Genomic DNA, 23,225 nt, shown 5'->3' with positions numbered 1-23,225 from the left:
GGGTTGTTTCCACAGTTGAGCTTTTATAGATATTGCTGATACGAACATTCACATACAACTTTTATATAAACTTATCTTTATGAAGGTATTTAACTTTTCTAGAGCATTTTATTTCTTCATGTGGATTTAAGTTACCAGCTGGTGCCATTTCTTCTCAGTCTGAAAGACTTTTAATATTTCTTGTAAGAAAGTTCAGATAGCAATAAATTCCCACTATCTTTGTTTAACTGGGAATTATTTCGCCTTCATTTTTGAAGGATAGTTTTGCTAGATATAGAATTGTTGGTTAATGGTTTTTCCATCTAGGACTTTGGCTGTGTCATCCCACTTCTGGTGGTCCTTTATCCTTTCATATGAGGAGTCTGATATTCGTAGTTATTGTTCTGTATGTAGTGAGTCTTTTTCCTCTTGCTGCTTTCAAGATTTTCCTCTTTGTTTTCAGTTTTTAATGCTTTGACTATGATGAGCTTTGGTGTGAATTTCTTTTGTATTTATCTTGAGCTTCATAGGTGTGTAGATTAATGGTTTTCATCAAATTATGAAAGTTTCTGGCTTTCATACATTTTCCTTTCCTTTTTCTGTTGCTGGTATTTCTGCTTAATTAAAAAGCATCACTACGAACAAAGCTAGCAGAAGTAATGGAATTCCAGTTGAGCTATTTCAAATCCTGAAAGATGATGCTGTGAGTGCAGCACTCAATATGCCAGCAAATTTGGAAAACTCAGCAGTGGCCACAGGACTGGAAAAAGTCAGTTTTCATTCCAATCCGAAAGAAAGGAAATGCCAAAGAATGCTCAAACTACCGCACAGTTGCAGTCATCTCACACGCTAGTAAAGTAATGCTCAAAATTCTTCAAGCCAGGCTTCAGCAATACGTGAACTGTGAACTTCCAGATGTTCAAGCTCTTTTTAGAAAAGGCAGAGGAACCAGAGATCAAATTGCCAACATCCACTGGATCATGGAAAAAGCAAGAGAGTTCCAGAAAAACATCTATTTCTGCTTTATTGACTATGCCAAAGCCTTTGACTGTGTGGATCACCACAAACTGTGGAAAATTCTTCAAGAGATGGGCATACCAGACCACCTGATCTGCTTCTTGAGAAACCTATATGCAGGTCAGGAAGCAACAGTTAGTACTGGACATGGAACAACAGACTGGTTCCAAATAGGAAAAGGAGTCCATCAAGGCTGTATATTGTCACCCTGCTTATTTAACTTATATACAGAGTACATCATGAAAAACACTTGGCTGGAAGAAGCACAAGCTGGAATCAAGATTGCCGGGAGAACTATCAATAACCTCAGATATGCAGATGACACCACCCTTAGGTAGAAAGTGAAGAAGAACTAAAAAGCCTCTTGATGAAAGTGAAAGAGGAGAGTAAAAATGTTGCCTTAAAGCTCAACATTCAGAAAACGAAGATCATGGCATCTGGTCCCATCACTTCATGGGAAATAGATGGGGAAACAGTGGAAAGTGTCAGACTTTATGTTTTTGGGCTCCAAAATCACTGCAGATGGTGATTGCAGCCATGAAATTAAAAGACGCTTACTCCTTGGAAGGAAAGTTATGAGCAACCTAGATAGCATATTCAAAAGCAGAGACATTACTTTGCCAACAAAGGTCCATCTAGTCAAGGCTATGGTTTTTACAGTGGTCATGTATGGATGTGAGAGTTGGACTGTGAAGAAGGCTGAGCACCGAAGAATTGATGCTTTTGAACTGTGGTGTTGGAGAAGATTCTTGAGAGTCCCTTGGACTGCAAGGAGATCCAGCCAGTCCATTCTAAAGGAGATCAGTCCTGGGTGTTCATTGGAAGGAATGATGCTAAAGCTGAAACTCCAGTACTTTGGCTATCTCATGCAAAGAGTTGACTCATTGGAAAAGACTGATGCTGGGAGGGATTGAGGGCAGGAGGAGAAGGGGACGACAGAGGATGAGATGGCTGGTAAGGCATCACTGACTCGATGGACATGAGTTTGAGTGAACTCCAGGAGTTGGTAATGGACAGGGAGGCCTGGCGTGCTGCGATTCATGGGGTCCCAAAGAGTTGGACTTGACTGAGCAACTGAACTGTACTGAAAAAGTATAATATTCTTATCTTATTTTTATACTTAAGCTTGGTTTGTTGGGGTTTTTCCCTGTGACAGCATATCATAGTCACAGACAATGATGGGTTAGATGTTATGCTCAAATGCTTTGGGTCAGATAATCTTATACCCTTTGCTGGTAGGAATGCAAAAACAGTACAGTCACTTGGGAAGACAGGTTTGTTTTTGTTTTTTTTTAATTGGAGTATAGTTGCTGTACACTGCTGTGTCATTTTCTGCTATACAGCAAACTAAATCAGCCATACATATATACTCCTTTTTTTGGATTTCCCTTCTAGTCAGGTCATCGCAGACACCAAGTAGAGTTCCCTGTGATATACAGTAGGTTCTCATTACTTATACATTTTATACATAGTAATGTGTACGTATCAATCCTGATTTCCCAATGCATCGCACTCCCCCACTTCCCGTTGGTATCCATTAATTTTTTTTATACATCTGTCTCTTTGTTTCTGCTTTGCAAATAAGATTCCACACATATGTGTTAACATTATTTTTCTTTCTGACTTACTTCACTCTGTATGACGTCTATGTGTCCATGTACATCTCTGCAAATGACATAATCTTTTCCCTTTAAATGGCCAAGTAATATTCCATTGTATGTATGTACCACATCTTCTTTATCCATTCCTCTGTTGATGGACATTTAGGTTACTTCCATGTCCTGGCTATTGTAAGTAGTGCTTCAGTGAGCATTGGGGTGCATGTACCTTTTTGAATTATAGTTTTCTCTGGGTATATGCCCCGGAGTGGGATTGCTAGATCATGTGGTTCTTCTGTTTTTAGTTTTTGAGGACTTTCCATACTGTTCTCCATAGTGGCTGTATCAGTTTACATTCCTACCAGTAGTGTAAGAGGGTCCCTTTTCTCCGCACTCTCTCCAGCATTTATTGTTTGTAGATTTTTTTAATGATGGCCAGGTATATCACCAGTGTCAGGTGATATACCTCATTGTAGTTTTGATTTCCATTTCTCTAATAATGAATGATGTTGAGCATCTTTTCATGTGTTAGCCATCTGTATCTTTGTCTTCTTTGGAGAAATGTCTAGGTCTTCTGCCCATTTTTTGATTGGGTTGTTTGTTTTTTTGAAATTGACCTGCATGAGCTGCTTGTATATTTTGGAAATCAATCCTCTGTCAGATGCTTTGTTTGCAACTATTTTCTTCCATTCTGAGGGTTATCTTTTTGTCTTATTTATGGTTTTCTTTGCTGTGTTCAAAATTCTCCAAGCCAGGCTTCAACAGTACATGAAATGTGAACTTCCACATGTTCAAGCTCATTTTAGAAAAGGCAGAGGAACCAGAGATCCAATTGCCAACATCCGCTGGATCATTGAAAAAGCAAGAGAGTTCCAGAAAAACATCTATTTCTGCTTTATTGACTATGCCAAAGCCTTTGACTGTGTGGATCACCACAAACTGTGGAAAATTCTTCAAGAGATGGGAATGTCAGACCACCTGACCTGCCTCTTGAGAAATCTGAATGCAGGTCAGGAAGCAACAGTTAGTACTGGACATAGAACAACAGACTGGTTCCAAATAGGAAAAGGAGTCCGTCAAGGCTGTATATTGTCACCCTGCTTATTTAACTTCTATGCAGAGTACATCATGAGAAACGCTGGGTTGGAAAAAGCACAAGCTGGAATCAAGATTGCAGGAGAACTATCAATAACCTCAGATATGCAGATGACACCACCCTTATGGCAGAAAGTGAAGAGGAACTAAAGAGTCTCTTGATGAAAGTCAAAGAGGAGAGTGAAAAGTTGGCTTAAAGCTCAACCTTCAGAAAACGAAGATCATGGCATCTGGTCCCATCACTTCATGGCACATAGGTGGGGAAACAGTGGAAGGAGTGTCAGAGTTTATTTTTTGGGGCTTCAAAATCACTGCAGATGGTGATTGCAGCCATGAAATTAAGAGACGCTTACTCCTTGGAAGAAAAGTTATGAGCAACCTAGACAGGATATTAAAAAGCAGAGACATTAGTTTGCTGACAAAGGTCCATCTAGTCAAAACTATGGTTTTTCCAGTGTAATGTATGAATGTGAGAGTTGAACTATAAAGAAAGCTGAGTGCTGAAGAATTGATGCTTTAGAACTGCGGTATTGGAGAAGACTCTTGAGAATCCCTTGGACTGCAAGGAGATCCAGCCAGTCCATTCCAAAGGAAATCAGTCCAGAATATTCATTGGAAGAACTGATGTTGAAGCTAAAACTCCAATACTTTGGCCACCTGATGCGAAGAACTGACTCATTTAAAAAGACTCTGATGCTGGGAAAGATTGAAGGTGGTTGGAGAAGGGGATGACAAAGGATGAGATGGTTGGATGGCATCACTGACTCAATGGACATGAGTTTGAGTAAACTCCGGGAGTTATTGTTGGACTGGGAGGCCTGGCGTGCTGCAGTCCGTGGGGTTGCAAAGAATCAGACACAACTGAGCAACTGAACTGAACTGAACTTGGCTGTGCAAAAGATTTTAAGTTTAGTTATGTCCCATTTATTTTTGTTACTCTAAAAGGTGTGTCAAAAAAGATGTTGCTGAAATTTATGTCAAAGTGTGTTGTGCTTATTTTTTCTCTTAAGAGTTTTACAGGATCTGACCTGTAACCCACAATCCTATCCATGCTGTTTTTGTAAAATACTAAGAAAGTTCAATTAAAGGTTGTAGTAGTTATAAATTATTTCAGCAAAATTACTTCAGTTGAGTGACATCTGACAAAGGTCACCCTGAGTACACAGAAATTGTGATTAAGATCCATTAATAACTAATGAGCATTTATTATAATCTGGACAGTTTCCAGATGACTGTATAAGGTAAGCATATCTGTTTAAACAAGAAAGCTGCATCTGGAGGGAAATAACACAGTTACCATAATTGTAACACAGGTCAAGAATCTGGAGCAGCTTATTTTAAAAATCAGTGTATAAGTAAAAACCAAAATGTTGACCAGTGAATAGTAACTGAGAGACATAGATTGTCTTTGTGAGAGTGGTAAATAAATAGGAAGATAGTGCTTCAGTATATTACTGCCTTTATTAATTTAGATTTGGCTAGATTTACTTCAATTATATTCAATTATATTTCCTCTTATTTAAAAAAAATTAAATAGTTTTGTTCCCTAAACAGACATCCTGGCTATACAAGACAACATTATGAATATTGAGCATTGGGAGTCAGCTAGGTGTGAAGACCATAGTTTATATAATCCAAGGTCTCATCCCGGCTGGGCCATCATGTATTTATGTGGTTGTATACCACTTGTAGTGGTACAGTCTCTCCAGGCCTTGTTTCTCATTCATAAAACAGAAAATACAGACTATTTATGCTCTTTCTATGGTGTTTGGTGAACAGGGGTTTTAATAGCCTAAGAAAAGGTCAAGTATGAGGCATTTAATTGTTGTTCTTTAGTAACTAAGTCATGTCCAACTCTGCAACCCCATGGACTGTAGCTTGCCAGGCTCCTCTGTCCATGGGATTTCCCAGGCAATAATATTGGAGTGGGTTGCCATTTCCTTCTCCTGGGGGATCTTCCCAACCCGGAGATCGAATCTGTGTCTCTTGCATTGCAGGCCAATTCTTTACCATTGAGCCACCAGGAAAGTCCATGAGACATTTAAGCTTTTCTGAATCTGAACATGAAACCTGTATTGGCATGTAAGTAAAATCTGAGGAAACTTTCCTGAGGCTGGGAAGTAAAGATTCAGTTACAATACTAACCTCCAAGAAAATCAAGGAAACAGTTTAAGGCTGAGCCTTAGTTAGAAGTCTTCTATGGATGAGGACTGCTCCTGTGTTCTAGAACTCTTAACTCATTTTGAAAGCCAACCGCTCAGTTGTGGATTCAGAGAAAATACTAAAAGCACCAGAAACAGTATATCTGTTGCTCTGCACATTGTTGGGGAAACTACTAGCAAATTCCATTTTTATTCATCTTTCTGCCCTTGGAAAATGTTATCCCTAAGGAGAATAACACGAATAATTAGAGAATTGGAAAAAACATATACTTCTGGTTCATTGACTAAGCTAAAGCCTTTGAATGTGTGGATCACAACAAACTGGAATATTTTTCAGGAGATGGGGATAGTAGACCACCTTACCTGCCTCCTGAGAAACCTGTATACAGGACAAGAAGCAACAGTTAGAACTGGACATGGAACAATGGACTGGTTCAAAATTGGGCAAGGAGTACGTCAAGGCTGTATTAATGTCACCCTGCTTATTTAACTTATATGCAGAGTACATCATCCGAAATGCTGGGCTAGATGAATCACAAGCTAGAATCACAATTGCTGGAGAAATATCAACAACCTCAGATATGCAGATGATACCACTTTAATGGCAGAAAGGGAAGAGGAACTAAGGAACCTCTTGATGAAAGTGAAAGAGGAGAGTGAAAAAGTTGGCTTAAAACTCAACATTCAGAAAACTAAGATCATGGCCTCCAGTCCCATCACTTCATGGCAAATAGATGGGGAAACATGGAAAAAGTGACAGACATTTTTTTCTTGGGCTCCAAAATCACTGCAGATGGTGACTGCAGCCATGAAATTAAAAGACGCTTGCTCCTTGGAAGAATAGGTATGTCAAACCTAGACTGTTTTAAAAAGCAGAGATGTCGCTTTGCTGACAAAGACCTATATAGTCAAAGCAACGGCTTTTCCAGCAGTCAAGTATGGATGTAAGAATTGGACCGTAAAGAAGACTGAGTGCTGAAGAATTGAACTGTGGTGCTGGAGAAGACTGTTGAGAGTCCTTGGACAGCAAGGAAAGCAAACCAGTCAATCCTAAAAGAAATCAACCCTGAATATACCCATTGGAAGGACTGATGCTGAAGCTGAAGCTCAAATACTTTGGCCACATGATACAAAGAACTGACTAATTGGAAAAGACCCTGATGCTTGGAAAAATTGACGGCAAGAGGAGAAGGGTGTGACAGAGGATGATGATGTTGGATGGCATCACTGACTCAATGGAAATGAGTTTGAGCAAACTCAGGGAGATAGTGGTGGACAGAGTGGCCTAGTGTGCTGCTATCCACGGGGTTGCAAAGAGTTGGACACAATTTGGTAGCTGAACAGCAACAAGGAGCTTTTAACCATGTCGTATTTTCTGCTGACTTCTAGAGTGGTATTTCAAACCAAGATGGATTTTCTGGGCTTCATCTGAGAATTTATAGCCTTATTACCTTTTGGATAATTAGAATATAGGTATTATCCTACTGACTTTGCCTTTTGTCATGTTTAAAGTTGAACTCTTCTTTTCTGGAACACTGCCTCTAAATCTTTCCCTTTTGTTTTCTGCCTTGTTAATGGCATGGGCCCCATAATCTATAAATGAAATCTGACATTTACTATAGATTTCTTTCTCTCTTTTTTACTTTCAGGCTTCAGTGTAAGTCATTTCACCAAGCCTGTAGATTCTACCTCTGACACAGGTCTCGAATTTGTATTCTCAATCCTCACTGCTAAAGCCTCCAAGTTCAGGTTTAATCCAACCTAAACAGTGCTACCAGTAATTTTTACTTAGTATTCAGTTTTGATCCTGTTACTTTCTTGCTTTAAATCTCTCAATGACTTTCCATTCTTTACAGAATAGAGTACAAATTTGTAGCATTACAGAGATACCCTTCATATAATCTGGGCTCTGTCTCTTACTTCAATTCTGACGCTGTTCCTCCTAAATCTAATTTTCCCATCTCCTCCTACCATTTATATTTGCTTTCTCTCTCTCTCTTTTTTTAATCTTTCTTCACAAGTGTTTGGGGTGTTTGTGTGTTTGTATGTGTGTGTGTATTGGTAGAATCTAGGTGGTGGGAATATGGGTGCTCACTACACAATTCTTTGAATTCTTCAGTATACTTGAAAATGTTAATGTATGCACACATATACTATTTAGAAATGGACACGCATACCCCTTTATGTACGTTTATAGACTGTATCTTCTAAGCTGTCTGAGAAAAGGAATTTTTTTCTCAAGTCCTTTGCACAATACCTGAATATTTATGATGTAACCATTTCCCTGTGTTAAATTCCCTTTGTTCGAAATATCTAGGGTGGTTTCTGTTTGTCAACTAGACTCTTAGTGGTATACCTTCTTTGCATACCATGTAAGAAATTTAGAATAATTTCAGTCTACTTAACTCCACTTATGTGCTGTCATCGTTCATATTCTAGTTCTATCATTGTATCTTCAATTCCATAAATTAGATTAATTATTATTTTATATAGTCATTGTTGGTTTACATTTATTTTCTTTGTACATCATTTCCTCATGCTTCTCAGACCTTCCTTCATTTTGTTTCTTTTTCTTCTTAAAGGTATAGACTTTAGAAAGATATTTTCTCTGGTATATCATTCTAGGTTGGAATTTAATTGCTATCAATAGCTGTAAACTATTATTTTATGTCTTCTGGATTGCCCTGTAGTTGAATAGGCAGCTACCAGTCTAATACTTAAACTGTGCTGATATTCTGCCCTTTCTCCCTAGATGTTTTTAACAAGCTATTTGTCTACAGTGTTCTGTATAATGGTATAGGTTTCCTTTCATTTGATCTGCTTGGGATTTGTTGGGTTCCTGAATCTGAGATTTGTGTGTTTCATTGATTGTGAGAAGTGCTTAGCCCCTCTCCAATATTGCTCCTCCTCTATTCTCTCTTCTGTTTCATTTTGTTGCTCTAACTAGACGAATAGTAATTTCTTCAAGTCTTTGCTCATTTCTGTAATAATTTCTTTCTGCGTGTCCAGTTTGCTCTTGACCACGTATATTATATTTCTAATTCTGCTGTCCATCTATCTATATACATATATATATATATTTTTACTACTACAATTTATGCTTAGTTTTGTTAATCTTTGACAGTCTCTTGCTTTAGTCATTCTTTTGATACGTTTTTAATTTAACTTTACCTATAAAATATACTTTTTCACATTTTGTGCAACATAATGACAACAAATGAAATCTTTGCTATGCTACTCCTAGATTTTTCCTCACTCGTGGTGAATTTCTTTTTCTGCCTGTACTTTGTGATTTCTAATTGTTGTACATTTTCACTGGAACTTTACCTGTGGGAATTATTTTAGTGCCTGGATTTAAAGTGCCTTCTTTCAAAAAGGATTTGAATTTGTTTCTGTAAGATGCCTGAAAGCATTAATCTGAAGCCAATTAAAATCAATGCTTAGTTTTGGCAGGGTTGCATAGATAGTATGGTTTCCTGTGTCAAACCTGTATGAGAGCAATAGGAATTTTGTTTTTTGTTTTTTAAAGAATATCTATTTCCCTTCCCCCTAGTCACCCCAAGCCAAAGGCAAGTCAATAAATTCAGCTGTTATGGATGACAACTTTGAGGTTCCTGTCTTTAATCATGTTTTTCCTGATCTGACTACTTTGTAAGAGTCCTTAGGCCTTTTCTTGAACTCTTATTAAAATCCAAGCTTTCCTTTATTAGGATGATGAGAACCCAATAAGTACTTTTGTTCAGAAAAGCAAAACCATTCTCAGAAGCACAAAGGTACAAATGTCTACTTATATCTGTCCTGGAATTCTGTCACATGCATCATGAATGCACTGCCTCCTCCCTAGCCCCCAAGTGCAAGTAAGTCTGAGAAATCTTGCTTTTTTGTTTTTATTTTCCCCTTAAGCTGCCTCTTATTTTAAGCATGAAAGAAGGAGATTACACATGGAGTATTAAGTTAGTCAACCTACCTTGTCAGGTACTTAAAGACTTCAAATATTTGCTAGCTAATTTATTTGAGGTGTTTTGTAGCACTGTGATTTTTTTTATAACTGTTATCTCTTCTAGAGTTATTTTTGTGGAATTATAATTTCCTAGAATGTTTTCCAAAGCTATCACACACACAAAAAAACAGTTACAGGCCAATATCACTGATGAATATAGACACTAAAATCCTCAATAAAATACTAGCAAACCAAATCCAGCAATACATTAAAAGAATCATACACAACGATCAAGTGGGATTTAGCCTAGGGAAGCAAGGGTTTTTCAGTATACACAAGTCAATCAGTGTGATACACAACATTAACAAATTGGAGAAAAAAACTGTATGATCATCTCAATGGAAGCAGAAAAGACTTTTAATAAAATTCAACATCCTTTTATGATAAAAATTCTCCAGAAAATGAGTATAGAGAGAACATACTTAAACATAGTAAAGGCTATATATGGCAGTCCCAGAGCTAACATCATACTCAGTGGTGACAAGTAGAAAGCACTTCCTCCAAGATCAGAAATAAGTCAAGATTCTCACCGCTTTTATTTAACATCATTTAGGAAGTCCTGCTGCTGCTGCTGCTAAGTCGCTTCATTCGTGTCCGACTCTGTGCATCCTCATAGATGGCAGCCCACTAGGCTCCACCGTCCCTGGGATCCTAGCCACAGCAATCAGAGGGAGGAAAAAAAAAAAGGAGTCCAAATTGGAAAGGAAGAAGTAAAACTGTCACTGTTTCCAGATGACATTGTGCTATACATAGGAAATCCTAAAGATGCCACCTAAAAATGCTTATCAATGAATTCAGTAAATTTGCAGGATATACAATTAATATACAGAGATCTATTGCATTTCTATACATTCACAATGAACAATCAGAAAGATAAATTAAGGAAACAGTCCCATTTACCATTGTATCAAAAAGAATAACTAAGGAGGCAAAAGACCTGTATTCCAAAAACTATAAGATTCTGATGAAAGAAATTAAAGATGACACAGATAGAAAGATAAACCCTGTTCTTGGATTGGAAGAATCACTATTGTTAAAATGACCATATTACTCAAGGTAATCTACAGATCAGTGCAATCTCTTATCAAAATACCAATAACATTTTTCACAGAACTAAAACAATTTTAGAATTTATATAGAAACACAAAAGTCCCTGAATAGCCAAAACAATCTTGACAAAGAACAGAGCTGTAGAAATCAAGCTCCTTGACTTCAGACTATACTGCAAAGCTACAGTTATCAAAGCAGTATGGTACTGGCAAAAAATCAAGGGAATAGGCTAGAAAGCCCAGAAATAAACCCATATTCTTATGGTCAATTAATCTATGACAAAGGAGGCAAGAATATACAATGGAGAAAAGACAGTCTCTTCAGCAAGTGGTGCTGGAGAAACTGGACAGCTGCATATAAAAGAATGAAATTAGAACATTGTCTATCGTCATGTACAAAAATAAATTCCGAATGGATTAAAGGCCTATTTAAATCCAAAAATGTTAAACTTCCAACAAGAAAACAGGCAGAACACTCTTTGACATAAATCATGGCGATTATTTTTTGGAACCCTCTTGTAAAGTAAAGGAAATAAAAGCAAAAATAAACAGATGAGATCTAACTAAAAAGCTTTTGCACAGCAGAGGAAACCATTGATAAAACAAAAAATGTATTGAATGGGAGAAAATGTTTTCAAATGATACAACTAATAAAGGATTAATACCCAACATACGTAAACAGCTCATACAGCTCAATGCTTTTAAAAAAATTTTAAAATAGCCCAAAGAAATGAATAGACACTTAGCCAAAGAAGAAATGCAGATGGCCAACAGGCACATGAAAAGATACTCATTATTGCTAATCATCAGAGGAATGCAAATCAAAACCACAAAGAGGTATTGCCTCACATCTGTCAGAATGGCTATCATCAAAAAGCCTATAAAAAAACAAATGTCTGCAAGGAGATGGAGAAAAGGGAATCCTTGTACACTGTTGATGGGAATGTAAATTGGTGGAACCACTGTGGAAAAAAGTATGGAGATTTCTCAGAAATAATATGACTCAGTAATTGCACTCCTGGGTATATATCCAAAAAAAACCCAAACCATGAATTCAAAAAAAATGCATGCACCCCAATGTTCATAGCAGCATTGTTTATAATAGCCAAAGTATGGAAACGACTTAAGTGTCCATTCTCTGATGATAAAGAAGCTGTGGTGTGTATGTGTGTGTGTGTGTGTGTGTGTGTATATATATATATATATATATATATATGTATATAATGGAATACTACTCAGCCATAAAAAGAACAATTTTGCCATTGTAGTCACATGGATGGACTTGGAGGACATTGTGCCAAGTGAAATAAGTCAGAAAGATAAATACTATATGATACTGCTTATATGTGGAATTTAGAAAGTATGACAAATGAATATAACATAAAATAAGCAAAGTTGTTGCTAACAGAGAACAAGCTAGTGGTTACCAGAGAGGAGAGGAAAGTTGGGGGAGGGCAGTGTAGGTGTGGGAGAATGAGGTACAAACTATTGAGTGTAAGATAAACTCAAGGATATATAATACAATGCTAGTAATTACAAATATTTTGTAATAACTGTAAATGAAAAGTAACCTTTAAAAATTGTATAAAAGTTAAAAAAAATTTTAAATAAACTAGAGAAAGTAGCAGGTTGAAAGAGAAAACAGCTAAAATCTAAAGAATACAGCACAGTGTTTTTCTAACCTCTAAATGAGTAAAAAGTGGGCTTTATAAAATAAGACATTTCTAAAGTTGAATTTCTGATTGGCTTATGTATACTTGTGACTTTTGCAAATTACTTAGTCTCTCTGAGTATGCTTTTTTATTTGTAAAATGAGGTTATATTACAAAATTTGTGAGTTCCTTTGGAGATGAGATGGCAGAAATATCGGCTGCTTAACTGAGCCCTGACACGTAATTTTATTGAGCCCTACGTTTTAGCCTAAGCACTATTCAGGATTTATCTTCACAGTAACACCCAATTTGTGGTTAGATAATTATAACACAGATATTAAGTATCTGATTAAGATCACACCAATAAGTAACAGTCACAGGATTTTAACTCAGACATTCTGACCTCAAGAGCCCAGACTTTAACCATTGTGTTCTTTGTTTTTTTAAATTTTATTTATTTATTGCCTGTGCTGGGTCTTTGTTGTTGGTTACGGGCTTTCTATAGTTGGGGCAAGTGAGGGCTAGCTACTCTTTGTCTTGGTGTATGGTCTTCTTGTTGTGGAGCACAGGTTCAGTAGTTGTGGCACACAGGGCTTATTTTCCCTGTGGCATGTGGAATCTCCCCGGATCAGGGATCGAACCTGTGTCCTTTGCATTGATTGATAAGTGGATTCTCAACCATTGAACTGTCAGGGAAGTCCTCCAGTGTGTTATTTCTTATGTTCTTAAAATTCTTTTAAAACTCAAGATGTAATTTTCCGTGGAAACAGTATTAGACATTATAATATTACAAATTGACCAACTGATAGAATGAATGGCTATTTCAGTGTTGTGGACAACGTGCTTTAAATGTGTGAGAATTTCTTATTTAGTATCTTTAATAGTTTATAATCTAGTTTCTATGTAAATGCTTCCAGAGACAAGGGATTTTATTACATTTTTAAGGTAAACCATTTAATTTTTAGATAACTCAAAATATAAGGAATTTCTCTTTTTCTGTGATAAAAGTTTTGCTATCGCTACCTTTACCCATTGTTTCTAACTCTCTACCCTAAGAGAAGATTGTGAAAGGACAGCTTCTTTCATAATTTTTTAAATGTTTAGGCAAAAATCATTTCTCTTTCTCACTGTATGCTAAACACCATCAAATATTTTATAAGTAATACATTTCCATACATGTCTCTAATGAGGACCTTTTAACTCTGATTTCATTCCAGTTCTTTTTAAAAATGTGCTTACTAGAAATTAACTTTATGTACCAGATTTTTTATAATTTTTTTTCCAAGAGTCTTATATCAGTTATGTTTTAAAAAAAGGGAAATGGAGGAGAAAACGTAATTGTTCATAAATCTGAATATACTTTTTAGTCATTACTGTAACGTGCATTTGATTTATGTATTCAGCAAACACTTGTACACGGACTAGTTCTAGTTAATGTTTATTGGATTTACTATGCACCCTGCCCTTTTCTAAGCTCTTTACACATAACATTTAGTCACAATAATTCTGTGGGGCAGAGGTCATATTCACTATTTAACAGATGAGAAATATGAAGCACAGAGCTATTAGATAATTTATCCCATATCTCATGGTTTGTACTAAATCTCAGGGCCCAAACTGAGATTCAGACCTAGGCACAACCTCTGAAGTGTGTGTGGGGGGGTGTGTTTGTGTGTATAGTTATGTCTTAATCTAGGCTACTTTAACAAAATACCATGGGGACTTCCCAGTGGTCTAGTGGATAACACTCCACACTACAAATGAAGGGGGGCCTGGGTTTGATCCCTGGCCAGGGAACTAAGATTACACATACCACAACTAAGCCTGTGAGCTGCAACTCCTGAGCCCACACACTGCAGCTAGAGAAGCCCTTGTGCAGCAATAAACACCCAATGAAGCCAAAATAAATAGTAAATAAAAATATAATAATAATTAAAGGAACTACTTCTTAGCAATTAAAAAAAGAATTTAAACAAAATTTTAATTGTTTTAAATTCTTTTTGTTTAAAGAATTTAAACAAAATACCATAGACTATGGTTTTTAAACAAAATACCATAAACTAGAAATTTGTTTCTCATGGTTCTGGAGGCTGAGAACTCCAAGATTAAGGTGCCAACATGGAGTTACAATGATGGCCCTCTTCCTCATTTGTAGACATCTTTTCACCATATCCTTACGTAACTAAGGGAGACTACCCTTATGACCTCATTACTCCTGAAAGCCTCACCTCCCAAGTTCTCTCACATTAGAGGTTCAACATATGAATTTTGGGGGTGAACAAACATTCTGTGAAATATGTTTAATAGTTCTTTTGTGTGCCTGAAAAATTATCTACCTTTTATAGTGGTTTTAAGTGTATGTCACTTATTAAAAAAATCAACTTTCGGAGCAGTTCATTTGTAATATGAGAATTTAGTAACAATAAAAACCATTCATGAATTTCAATCCTAGTTAATAACTCTGACTCTACCTATTTCCTGATGTGTAAAGTGTGCCTAATATCTGTCTCAAATGGTTGTTTTTCTTAAAGAATTAATATGCATGTATACACATATTTGTGTGTATAAATTATACTGTTAAATATGTAAGTATACACACAGAGTCTAGGACACTTGTTTACAGGACTTACAAACAGCTAAAAGGTAGCATAGCACAGCAATTATTAAGCTAGACTTTGGAACAGAACTGACTTACTAGCTGTATGACCTTGGGCAAGTTTCTTAACTTCCCTGTGCTGTAGTTTTTTTTCTGTAATACAAATATAATACTTGTTACAGGGTGGTTTATGAGGCCTAGTGAGTCAAGAAAGTCCTTAGATCAGGACTTACACCTTGTAAAGTAGCTATATAAATTATAAAATGGTATTATTTTGTATCAGTATATAACATAGTATCTGTATTTTTGTAAGTTCATTAACTTGGTGTGGATAAAACACAAAATAGTGAACTTCAATATGAGGAATTTTAGATATGTGGTCAAATTATTAGATGTGTTTCAACAATAATGGATTATCAAGAATAATTAGAATGTTGTATTTGAAGTTTTTGTTTTTGTTTCCAAATAAAAGTACCATGGTATGCTTTATGAAAAGCAGTGGACTTAAATTTTTGGTCTTCCTACACCCCCTACCATCATAGTCGAAAATAAAATGTGAAGGCTTTATGCATACACTTAGATTATTACTTAATTAATGCTAGTATGATATTTGAAGTACCCTTAGTCCTGTTTATAAGTAATTATTTTAGTAGAGTTTGTTTGAGAATGCTTTATTTTCTAACTAATCAGGTAATAAGTAGGGAATTTAGTTTAATTGTTGAACAGATTAGTCAAAATGATTTAATTATAAAGTAATTGTGCTAGTAAAACTTTGAACAGTGATTAAACTCAGCTTCAGACTCAGGATAGTCACTTCTATAGTATCCTTGGCAGGTGGTCCTACAACTCCACTTGAATATTTTCCTGACTTAAATTCTCATATTATCTGTAAGCGTGAAAGTGAAGTTGCTCAGTCGTGTCCGACTCTTTGCGATCCCATGGACTGTAGTCTACCAGGCTTCTCTGTCCATAGGATTTTGCAGGCAAGATTACTGGAGTGGGTTGCCATTTCCTTCTCCAGGGGATCTTCCTGAGCCAGGGGTCAGTCAAACCCAGGTCTCCTGCATTGCAGGCAGACGCTTTACCCTCTGAGCCACCAGGGAAGCCCATATAATAAATTCTCATATTATCTGTAAGCATAAGCAGATTCTATTTAAATGACTTTAAGCTTATCTCAAACTTTATAATTCTTTATTCTTTGAAAATATTAACTTGCAATTTTAAGCAGCAATTCATCCTAGTAAATAATTTTTAATGTGCTGTTTGACTTACAGATTGCCCACGGACTCCAGATACTCCCAGTAGTGACTCTCGTTGTTCCACCAGCAATAATAGGTTGATGGCCTTACAAAAACAATTGGATATAGAACTTAAAGTAAAACAAGGTGCAGAGAACATGATACAGATGTATTCGAATGGATCCTCAAAGGTAAGTACAGTAAATAAATGTAGGCGTATACAGTTGATTCTTGTTATTCACAGATTTCCCCATGTGTGATTTAGCCTACCTGATAAAATTTATTTGAAACCCAGAATCAGAATTTGTGGCACTTTCACAGTCATTTGTGGACAGGGTACAAAGGTATAAAAAATTTATCTGATGTGAATGTTCACAGTCGATGTGAATGAAGTGATACTCTTCTTGTTTAAGCTCTTATACTGTAAACAAGTATCCTTTTCATGGTTTGTTGAGTACTACATTTCTTGCATTTTTTGCTTTTCATAATTTTACTGTTTAAGCACTATATTAGGATTTCTGAAATCTCTTTAACCTCCAAATTTATAAGTATTGACAATAAAACAAGTTGGAAACTAAAGATTTCTAAAGTAATACTTTCTAAATTGCTCATTTCTACCAAAATCAATCAGTACAACTTTTTTAAGTAGAATTGTCTGAGTAAAGGGTGCAGAGGAACTGTCCACAGAAAACTGCAACTTTCCTGTAAATCTATAGTTGTTCTGTTAATAAAACAAAATTTATTTAAAAAGATTTAAGCTATAATGAGTTTTCCATCACTACATACAGATCTTTAAGAAAGAACAAATGAAAAGAGAAAACATTCTATTGTTAATGATTGGACTCATCTTTGGGTGCTTTAGGGCATCTGGTATGGACATGTTACTCCTAATTGAAAACTAGTGTTATAGGGAGCACTTGTTATTAATGGGAGTGTGTCCTTTTTCTGAGATGTAATGTGAAAGAGAAAATGTTAGGAACAACCAAACCAGTTTAACATGAAGGTCCTTTCCAATCTAAGGTTTTATAGTTTTATAATTTTCAAAAAGTTTTAGAAAGGTGGATTTATTATAAAATCCACCCTTTTACTTTCAGCTTATTTATTTTAAAGATTTTTGTCTCTGTGAATTAGTTTCTTCCATATTTTAATAGAGATTTCATAATTTCAGAATAAAAGTGAGTAGGAATTTTTTTTTTTTTTTAAGTTTAGCAGGAATTTAAAATTGGGGGAAGAGAAGGGGACAGTGGGCGTCTTTGCTTGGAGACATGTACCTTACCTGTGTGTGTGTGTGTGTGTTTATAAATAAGATTTTTTTAAGCTTAATTGTGAAAATTAGTTTCATTATATGCCATATTTCAAAATAATTTTAAAATTATTTTTAGAGAAATGTATTGTTCCTACTTGATATATTATTTACATGATTTAATAATAGTATACTACTTCACTAACTTTGAACTTTTATTATGGGGTAGTAGAGTTGATTTTTCTGTGTTATTATTTTTAGTATTGATCATTAGTTTGGGTTTTTGTTTTTTTCCCACTTTTATCAAATGTTATTTTGGGCTACCTTTTTAAAAAGCAAATATGGTGTTCTTGAAACTGTGAATGCACCATATTATGCTGAGTGTTTTGAAATGAAAACATTCTGGAGTAAACTTTTAACCTAGGGTTGATGGATTAGATTGAGAGATTGATGAATCCTTGAAGTTATAAGAAAATTGTAGCCTGCCAGGCTCCTATCTCCATGGGATTTTCCAGGCAAAGATACTGCAGTGGGTTGCCATTTCCTTCTTCAGGGGATCATCCTGACCCAGGGATTGAATCTGCATCTCCTGCATTGGCAGGTGGATTCTTTACCACTGAGCCACCAGAGAATCCCCATATTCTGATACATAAGATGAATAAGAGGATGAATAAGAGTGCCACAGGTTTCGCCGTACTCTCAAAGTGGTCTGTAAGCAACACCCTCCCTTTCCCAAATTTAATAGATTTATGGATGTATTAAAAGGAAAACATAACTTATAATAACCACAGGTTGAAAAATAAAGAGGCCTGTGAGTAGAATCTGATAAAACAAATGGGTAATTTCCATTTGTTTTTAATTAGCCTTTTATTTTTGATTAGATTCATTAATTTGAGAAGGGGTCAAGTTCAATATCCAGAGCATATCAACAGCCATTATAGTCTTTGAGATAGGTCTGTGAGTTATTCTTGTCTAGATTTGGTTCTAATAGTAATAGTCATCAGTTCTAGCAGTTATTCTTGATGAAAAGCCATGAACTAATGGGGAAATATCTGAATCTCCAGAAAGGCACAATAAGACTTTTTCTTTTTTCCTTTTCCCCCACTGAAAGAACTTGAAGCAATGAGGTATAGTGAGAGGTGTAGCTAGCATAAAGACAAACCAGATTATAAGTACTTTGTACAAAATTAAGCAGTTGAAATTCTATCTTATAAGATGTGTGGAGCCGCTAAAAGACTTTTAGCAAAGAAAATATGTGTTCAGATTTAAAATTTAGATAGTTCACATCCATCTTCCTCAGACTTGAAAAATTAATGAGAGGGTCAAGTCTACAGACAGCAAGTTTAAGGAAGCTTTTGTAGTAGTTCAGGTTAAACATGCTTAAAGCCTCTTACAGCACCAGTAAAAAAAAGAAAAAGACAGAGTCAAGCAGTTTTGGTAGAATAAATATTATGTACTGTCTGGATATGAGGAAGAAGGAAGAATCAAAGATAATTCTTAGATTGGTTATATCAACAGACTGATAAATGGTAGTATCCTTCACAAAAATAGGTATTTCTTAATGAGGAGCAGATTTAGGGATAGGTATGACTAATTCAATTAGGCAGTAGATAGTCCCCTTCAGAATTTTGCTTATTTGATTCTGTGATACAGTTTTTACCCCTGTACATGTTAGAGCCTGAGTTGTCCTTTTGAAAGGTAAGTCAGATATTTTCACATGCTTATTGAAAACCCTGCAGGGACTTTCTAGTAATTTTAGAACAAAATCTTACAAAAGAGTCCTTACTGTGATCTGCAAGTTCATACATGATTTACCCCTGGCTACCTTCCTACCTTATCTTCTAAAACTCTCTCATTCGCTCTCATTACACTCTAGCCATACTGGCGGCTTTACTGTCTTTTGGACATACCAAGCACACTTACCTCAGAGCCTTTGCATTTACTGTCTCTGCCTAGATAGCTCTTCTCCTAAGTACTTTCATGGCTTTCTCACTTCATTACAATCTGTGCTCATATGGTACCACTTCGAAAAGTTCTTCGTTACTATCCTATGTAAAATAGCACCCCCTGCCTCTCTTTATCCCTTTCACTGCATCACCTCTACCTGAAGTAATACACAATTTCTTTATTTTCAACATTAAAATGCAAATTCATGGCTCTTAAATAGTACATTGATTTTCAGAATAATTTCTGAGGGCTTGATAAGACATGTTGAAGAAATGTTCCCTATTCTTATATTCAGATGACAGACCAAGGTGTTCATTAATATATTGGATTATTTCTAGCCTCTACCACTTTTGAAAAAAAATGCCTCTACGTTTTTTCATTCTCTTTCATCATTGAAAGTACCTGGCCATCTGTCTAGGCCTTCCTTTCCCAATCTTTTAAAGCAGATAGCCAGTGGGAATTTGTATGACTCAGGAAACTCAAACAGGGGCTCTGTAATAACCTAGAGGGGTGGGATGGGGAGAGAGGTTCGAGAGGGAGGGGACATGTGTATACCTATGGCAGATTCATGTTGCTTGGCAGAAACCAACAAAATTCTGTAAAGCAATTATCCTTCAGTAAAAAATAAAAATAAAGTTCACATATTCCAGTCTTATATATACCAAGGGAACATTTCATGCAAAAAAGGACAGAAATGGTATGGACCTAACAGAAGCAGAAGATATTAAGAAGAGGTGGCAAGAATACACAGAACTATACAAAAAGATCTTCACGACCCAGGTAATCATGATGGTATGATCACTCACCTAGAGCCAGACATCCTGGAATGCAAAGTCAAGTGGGCCTTAGGAAGCATCACTACAAACAAAGCTAGTGGAGGTAATGGAATTCCAGTTGAGCTATTTCAAATCCTAAAAGATGATGCTTTGAAAGTGCTGCACTCAATATGCCAGCAAATTTGGAAAACTCAGCAGTGGCCACAGGACTGGAAAAGGTCAGTTTTCATTAGAATCCCAAAGAAAGGCAGTGCCAAAGAAGGTTCAAACTACTGCACAATTGCACTCATCTCACACACTAGTAAAATAATGCTCAAAATTCTCCAAGCTAGGCTTCAACAGTACGTGAACTGTGAATTACAGATGTTCAAGCTGGTTTTAGAAAAGGCAGAGGAACCAGAGATCAAATTGCCAACATCCACTGGATCATCAAAAAAGCAAGATGGTTCCAGAAAAACATCTATTTCTGCTTTATTGACTATGCCAAAGCCTTCGACTGTGTGGATCACCACAAACTGGAAAATTCTTCAAGAGATGGGAATACCAGACCACCTGACCTGCCTCTTGAGAAACCTGTATGCAGGTCAGGAAGCCTCAGTTAGAACTGGACATGGAACAACAGACTGGTTCCGAATAGGAAAAGGAGTACATCAAGGCTGTATAATGTCACCCTGCTTATTTAACTTCTATGCAGAGTACATCATGAGAAATGCTGTGCTGGGTAAAGCACAAGCTGCAATCAAGATTCCCAGGAGAAATATCAGTCACCTCAGATATGCAGATGACACCACCCTTATGGCAGAAAGTGAAGAGGAAATAAAGAGCCTCTTGATGAAAGTGAAAGAGGAGAGTGAAAAAGCTGGCTTAAAGCTCAAAATTTAGAAAACTAAGATCATGGCATCTGGTCCCATCACTTCACGGCAAATAGATGGAGAAACAGTGGAAACAGTGGCAGACTTTATTTTGGGCTCCAAAATCACTGCAGATGGTGATTGCAGCCATGAAATAAAAAGACACTTATTCCTTGGAAGGAAAGTTATGACCAAGCTAGACAGCATATTAAAAAGCAGAGACATTCCTTTGTCAACAGAAGTTCGTCTATTGAAGGCTATGGTTTTTCCAGTGGTCATGTATGGATGTGAGAGTTGGACTATAAAGAAAGCTGAGTGCCAAAGAATAGATGCTTTTGAACTGTGGTGTTGGAGAAGACTCTTGAGAGTCCTTTGTAGAATGTGGAATGCTAATTACTAATAGTCAAGTATTTTATCTAGTCTGTTAGGCTGTGCGCTCAGTCACGTCTGACTCTTTGCAGCCCCATGGACTGTAGCCCACCAGGCTCCTCTGTTCATGAGATTCTCCAGGGAAGAATACTGGAACGGGTTGCCATTTCATTTCCTTCTCCAGGGGATCTTCCTGACACAGGAATCAAACTCACATCTCTTGCATCTTCTGCATTGGCAGGCAGATTCTTACAACTAGTACCATGTGGTCTGTTAGGTTGAACCAAATGAAATTGCTATTTGTTTAGTTAAAATCAGTCAGATATTGGCATGTTCTTATGGTTCAACCTATTTATATAAAATTTTTCTCATAATCTTAGGATAAAAATCAATATTTTTGTAATGTATAAACCAAGTCTTATGCTTTGGATCTAGCTTTTCTCTTGCCTTGAATGTATTAGGTGCTCAATAAATAAGTCCATTGAATGCCTGAGAAAATACAACTGATAGTAAAAATTCATTGAATGCTGGAAAGCATTAGACTGACATTCAGTAACTGTCAATTGCCTGTGATAGGTAACATCCAATATCACTTTTAAAAACCTTTTTCACACTTTAGCATCTGTGCAGATCTTTCAGAAGTCCATGTGGAAAAATCATTTACCTTGTAAAATGAAATACAAATACTTGTCTTTGTGTGTTAAATTAAAATAGTTAAGAAGAGTATTTCTAAAGAAGTAAATGACAGAACTACTGTTTACAGATAGTGATAAAAGTAATAAGAGGAATAGCTTATTTGAAAAGCCTAGTATTTTAAAAACACTTTACTTAATATTTATACTTTTACATTAGAACTTCATTAAAATAATATAATCATTGTTTTTATTCCTCTAAAAGACAACGTTTTAATGGCAATCATGCTAGGCAATATCATTTTAGTTTTATCTAATGCTTACAGCAGCTCTCTATTGTAGAGAATGGTATTCCTATTTACATGATTTCTTTAGGAAAGCTATATATCCCGTTAAATTAGAAGTTTTGAAGTATTAATATTTCTATTATTTTAATCTGGTCTCAAAGAAATAGAAAAGTTATTTTGAATCTTTAGTCTGATTTTCCTCCTGGATAACAGAAGGAAATTTTAAAGTTTTTTTCATTTTAAACTTGGAAGATTAATATGTATATTCATAAAAGCATATATAATGAGTCATAGACAGCAATTAGATTCAAACTAATGTCCTTAATGGTAAAGCATAGTTTTAAAAAAGTATAGTGTGTGTGTGCACGTGCATGCATGCACAGATACACATACACATTTCATGTAAATGAGTATTTAAAGGACTTAGTAAACTATTTAAGCCCAGCTCCTTAATGTGAAATCTGAATATTTTATTTAATAAACAACAAAGTGTGACCAGATGCTTGTTCCTAAATTATTAACTGTAGGAATAGGAGAGAAATGAAAGAAAAATTCATGTATTTGCTAATTGCTTTTGCCTTCAATGCATGTTAACCTAGTTTGGTGTTTAACGTGATACATTTTTCACTTCACTTTTTTTTCCTTATATATATTGTCTCTCCCATCATAAATACCTCCATCCTCCCCTTTATTCAGTGTCATGATATATTGTGTGTGTTTGATTTATTGAAATG

The 23,225-nt window shown here is 36.0% G+C and overlaps 1 protein-coding gene across 3 annotated transcripts in view; it reads left to right on the top strand.

Annotated features, from left to right (window-relative positions):
• The window catches only part of PKN2 (protein kinase N2), a 135,728-nt gene that overhangs the window by 54,566 nt on the left and 57,937 nt on the right, over positions 1-23,225 (top strand). For all 3 annotated transcript variants that reach the window (XM_019957146.2, XM_019957147.2, XM_019957145.2), the window contains exon 3: positions 16,423-16,577. In XM_019957146.2, the coding sequence (XP_019812705.2) occupies positions 16,423-16,577 (155 nt within the window). The remainder of the gene's footprint in view (positions 1-16,422; positions 16,578-23,225) is intronic.

This window comes from Bos indicus, chromosome 3, assembly GCF_029378745.1.
Source record: "Bos indicus isolate NIAB-ARS_2022 breed Sahiwal x Tharparkar chromosome 3, NIAB-ARS_B.indTharparkar_mat_pri_1.0, whole genome shotgun sequence".
NCBI classification, from domain to species: domain Eukaryota; kingdom Metazoa; phylum Chordata; class Mammalia; order Artiodactyla; family Bovidae; genus Bos; species Bos indicus.
Note: the sequence above shows the minus strand (reverse complement) of the source record. Positions and strands in the feature narration are given on the sequence as shown.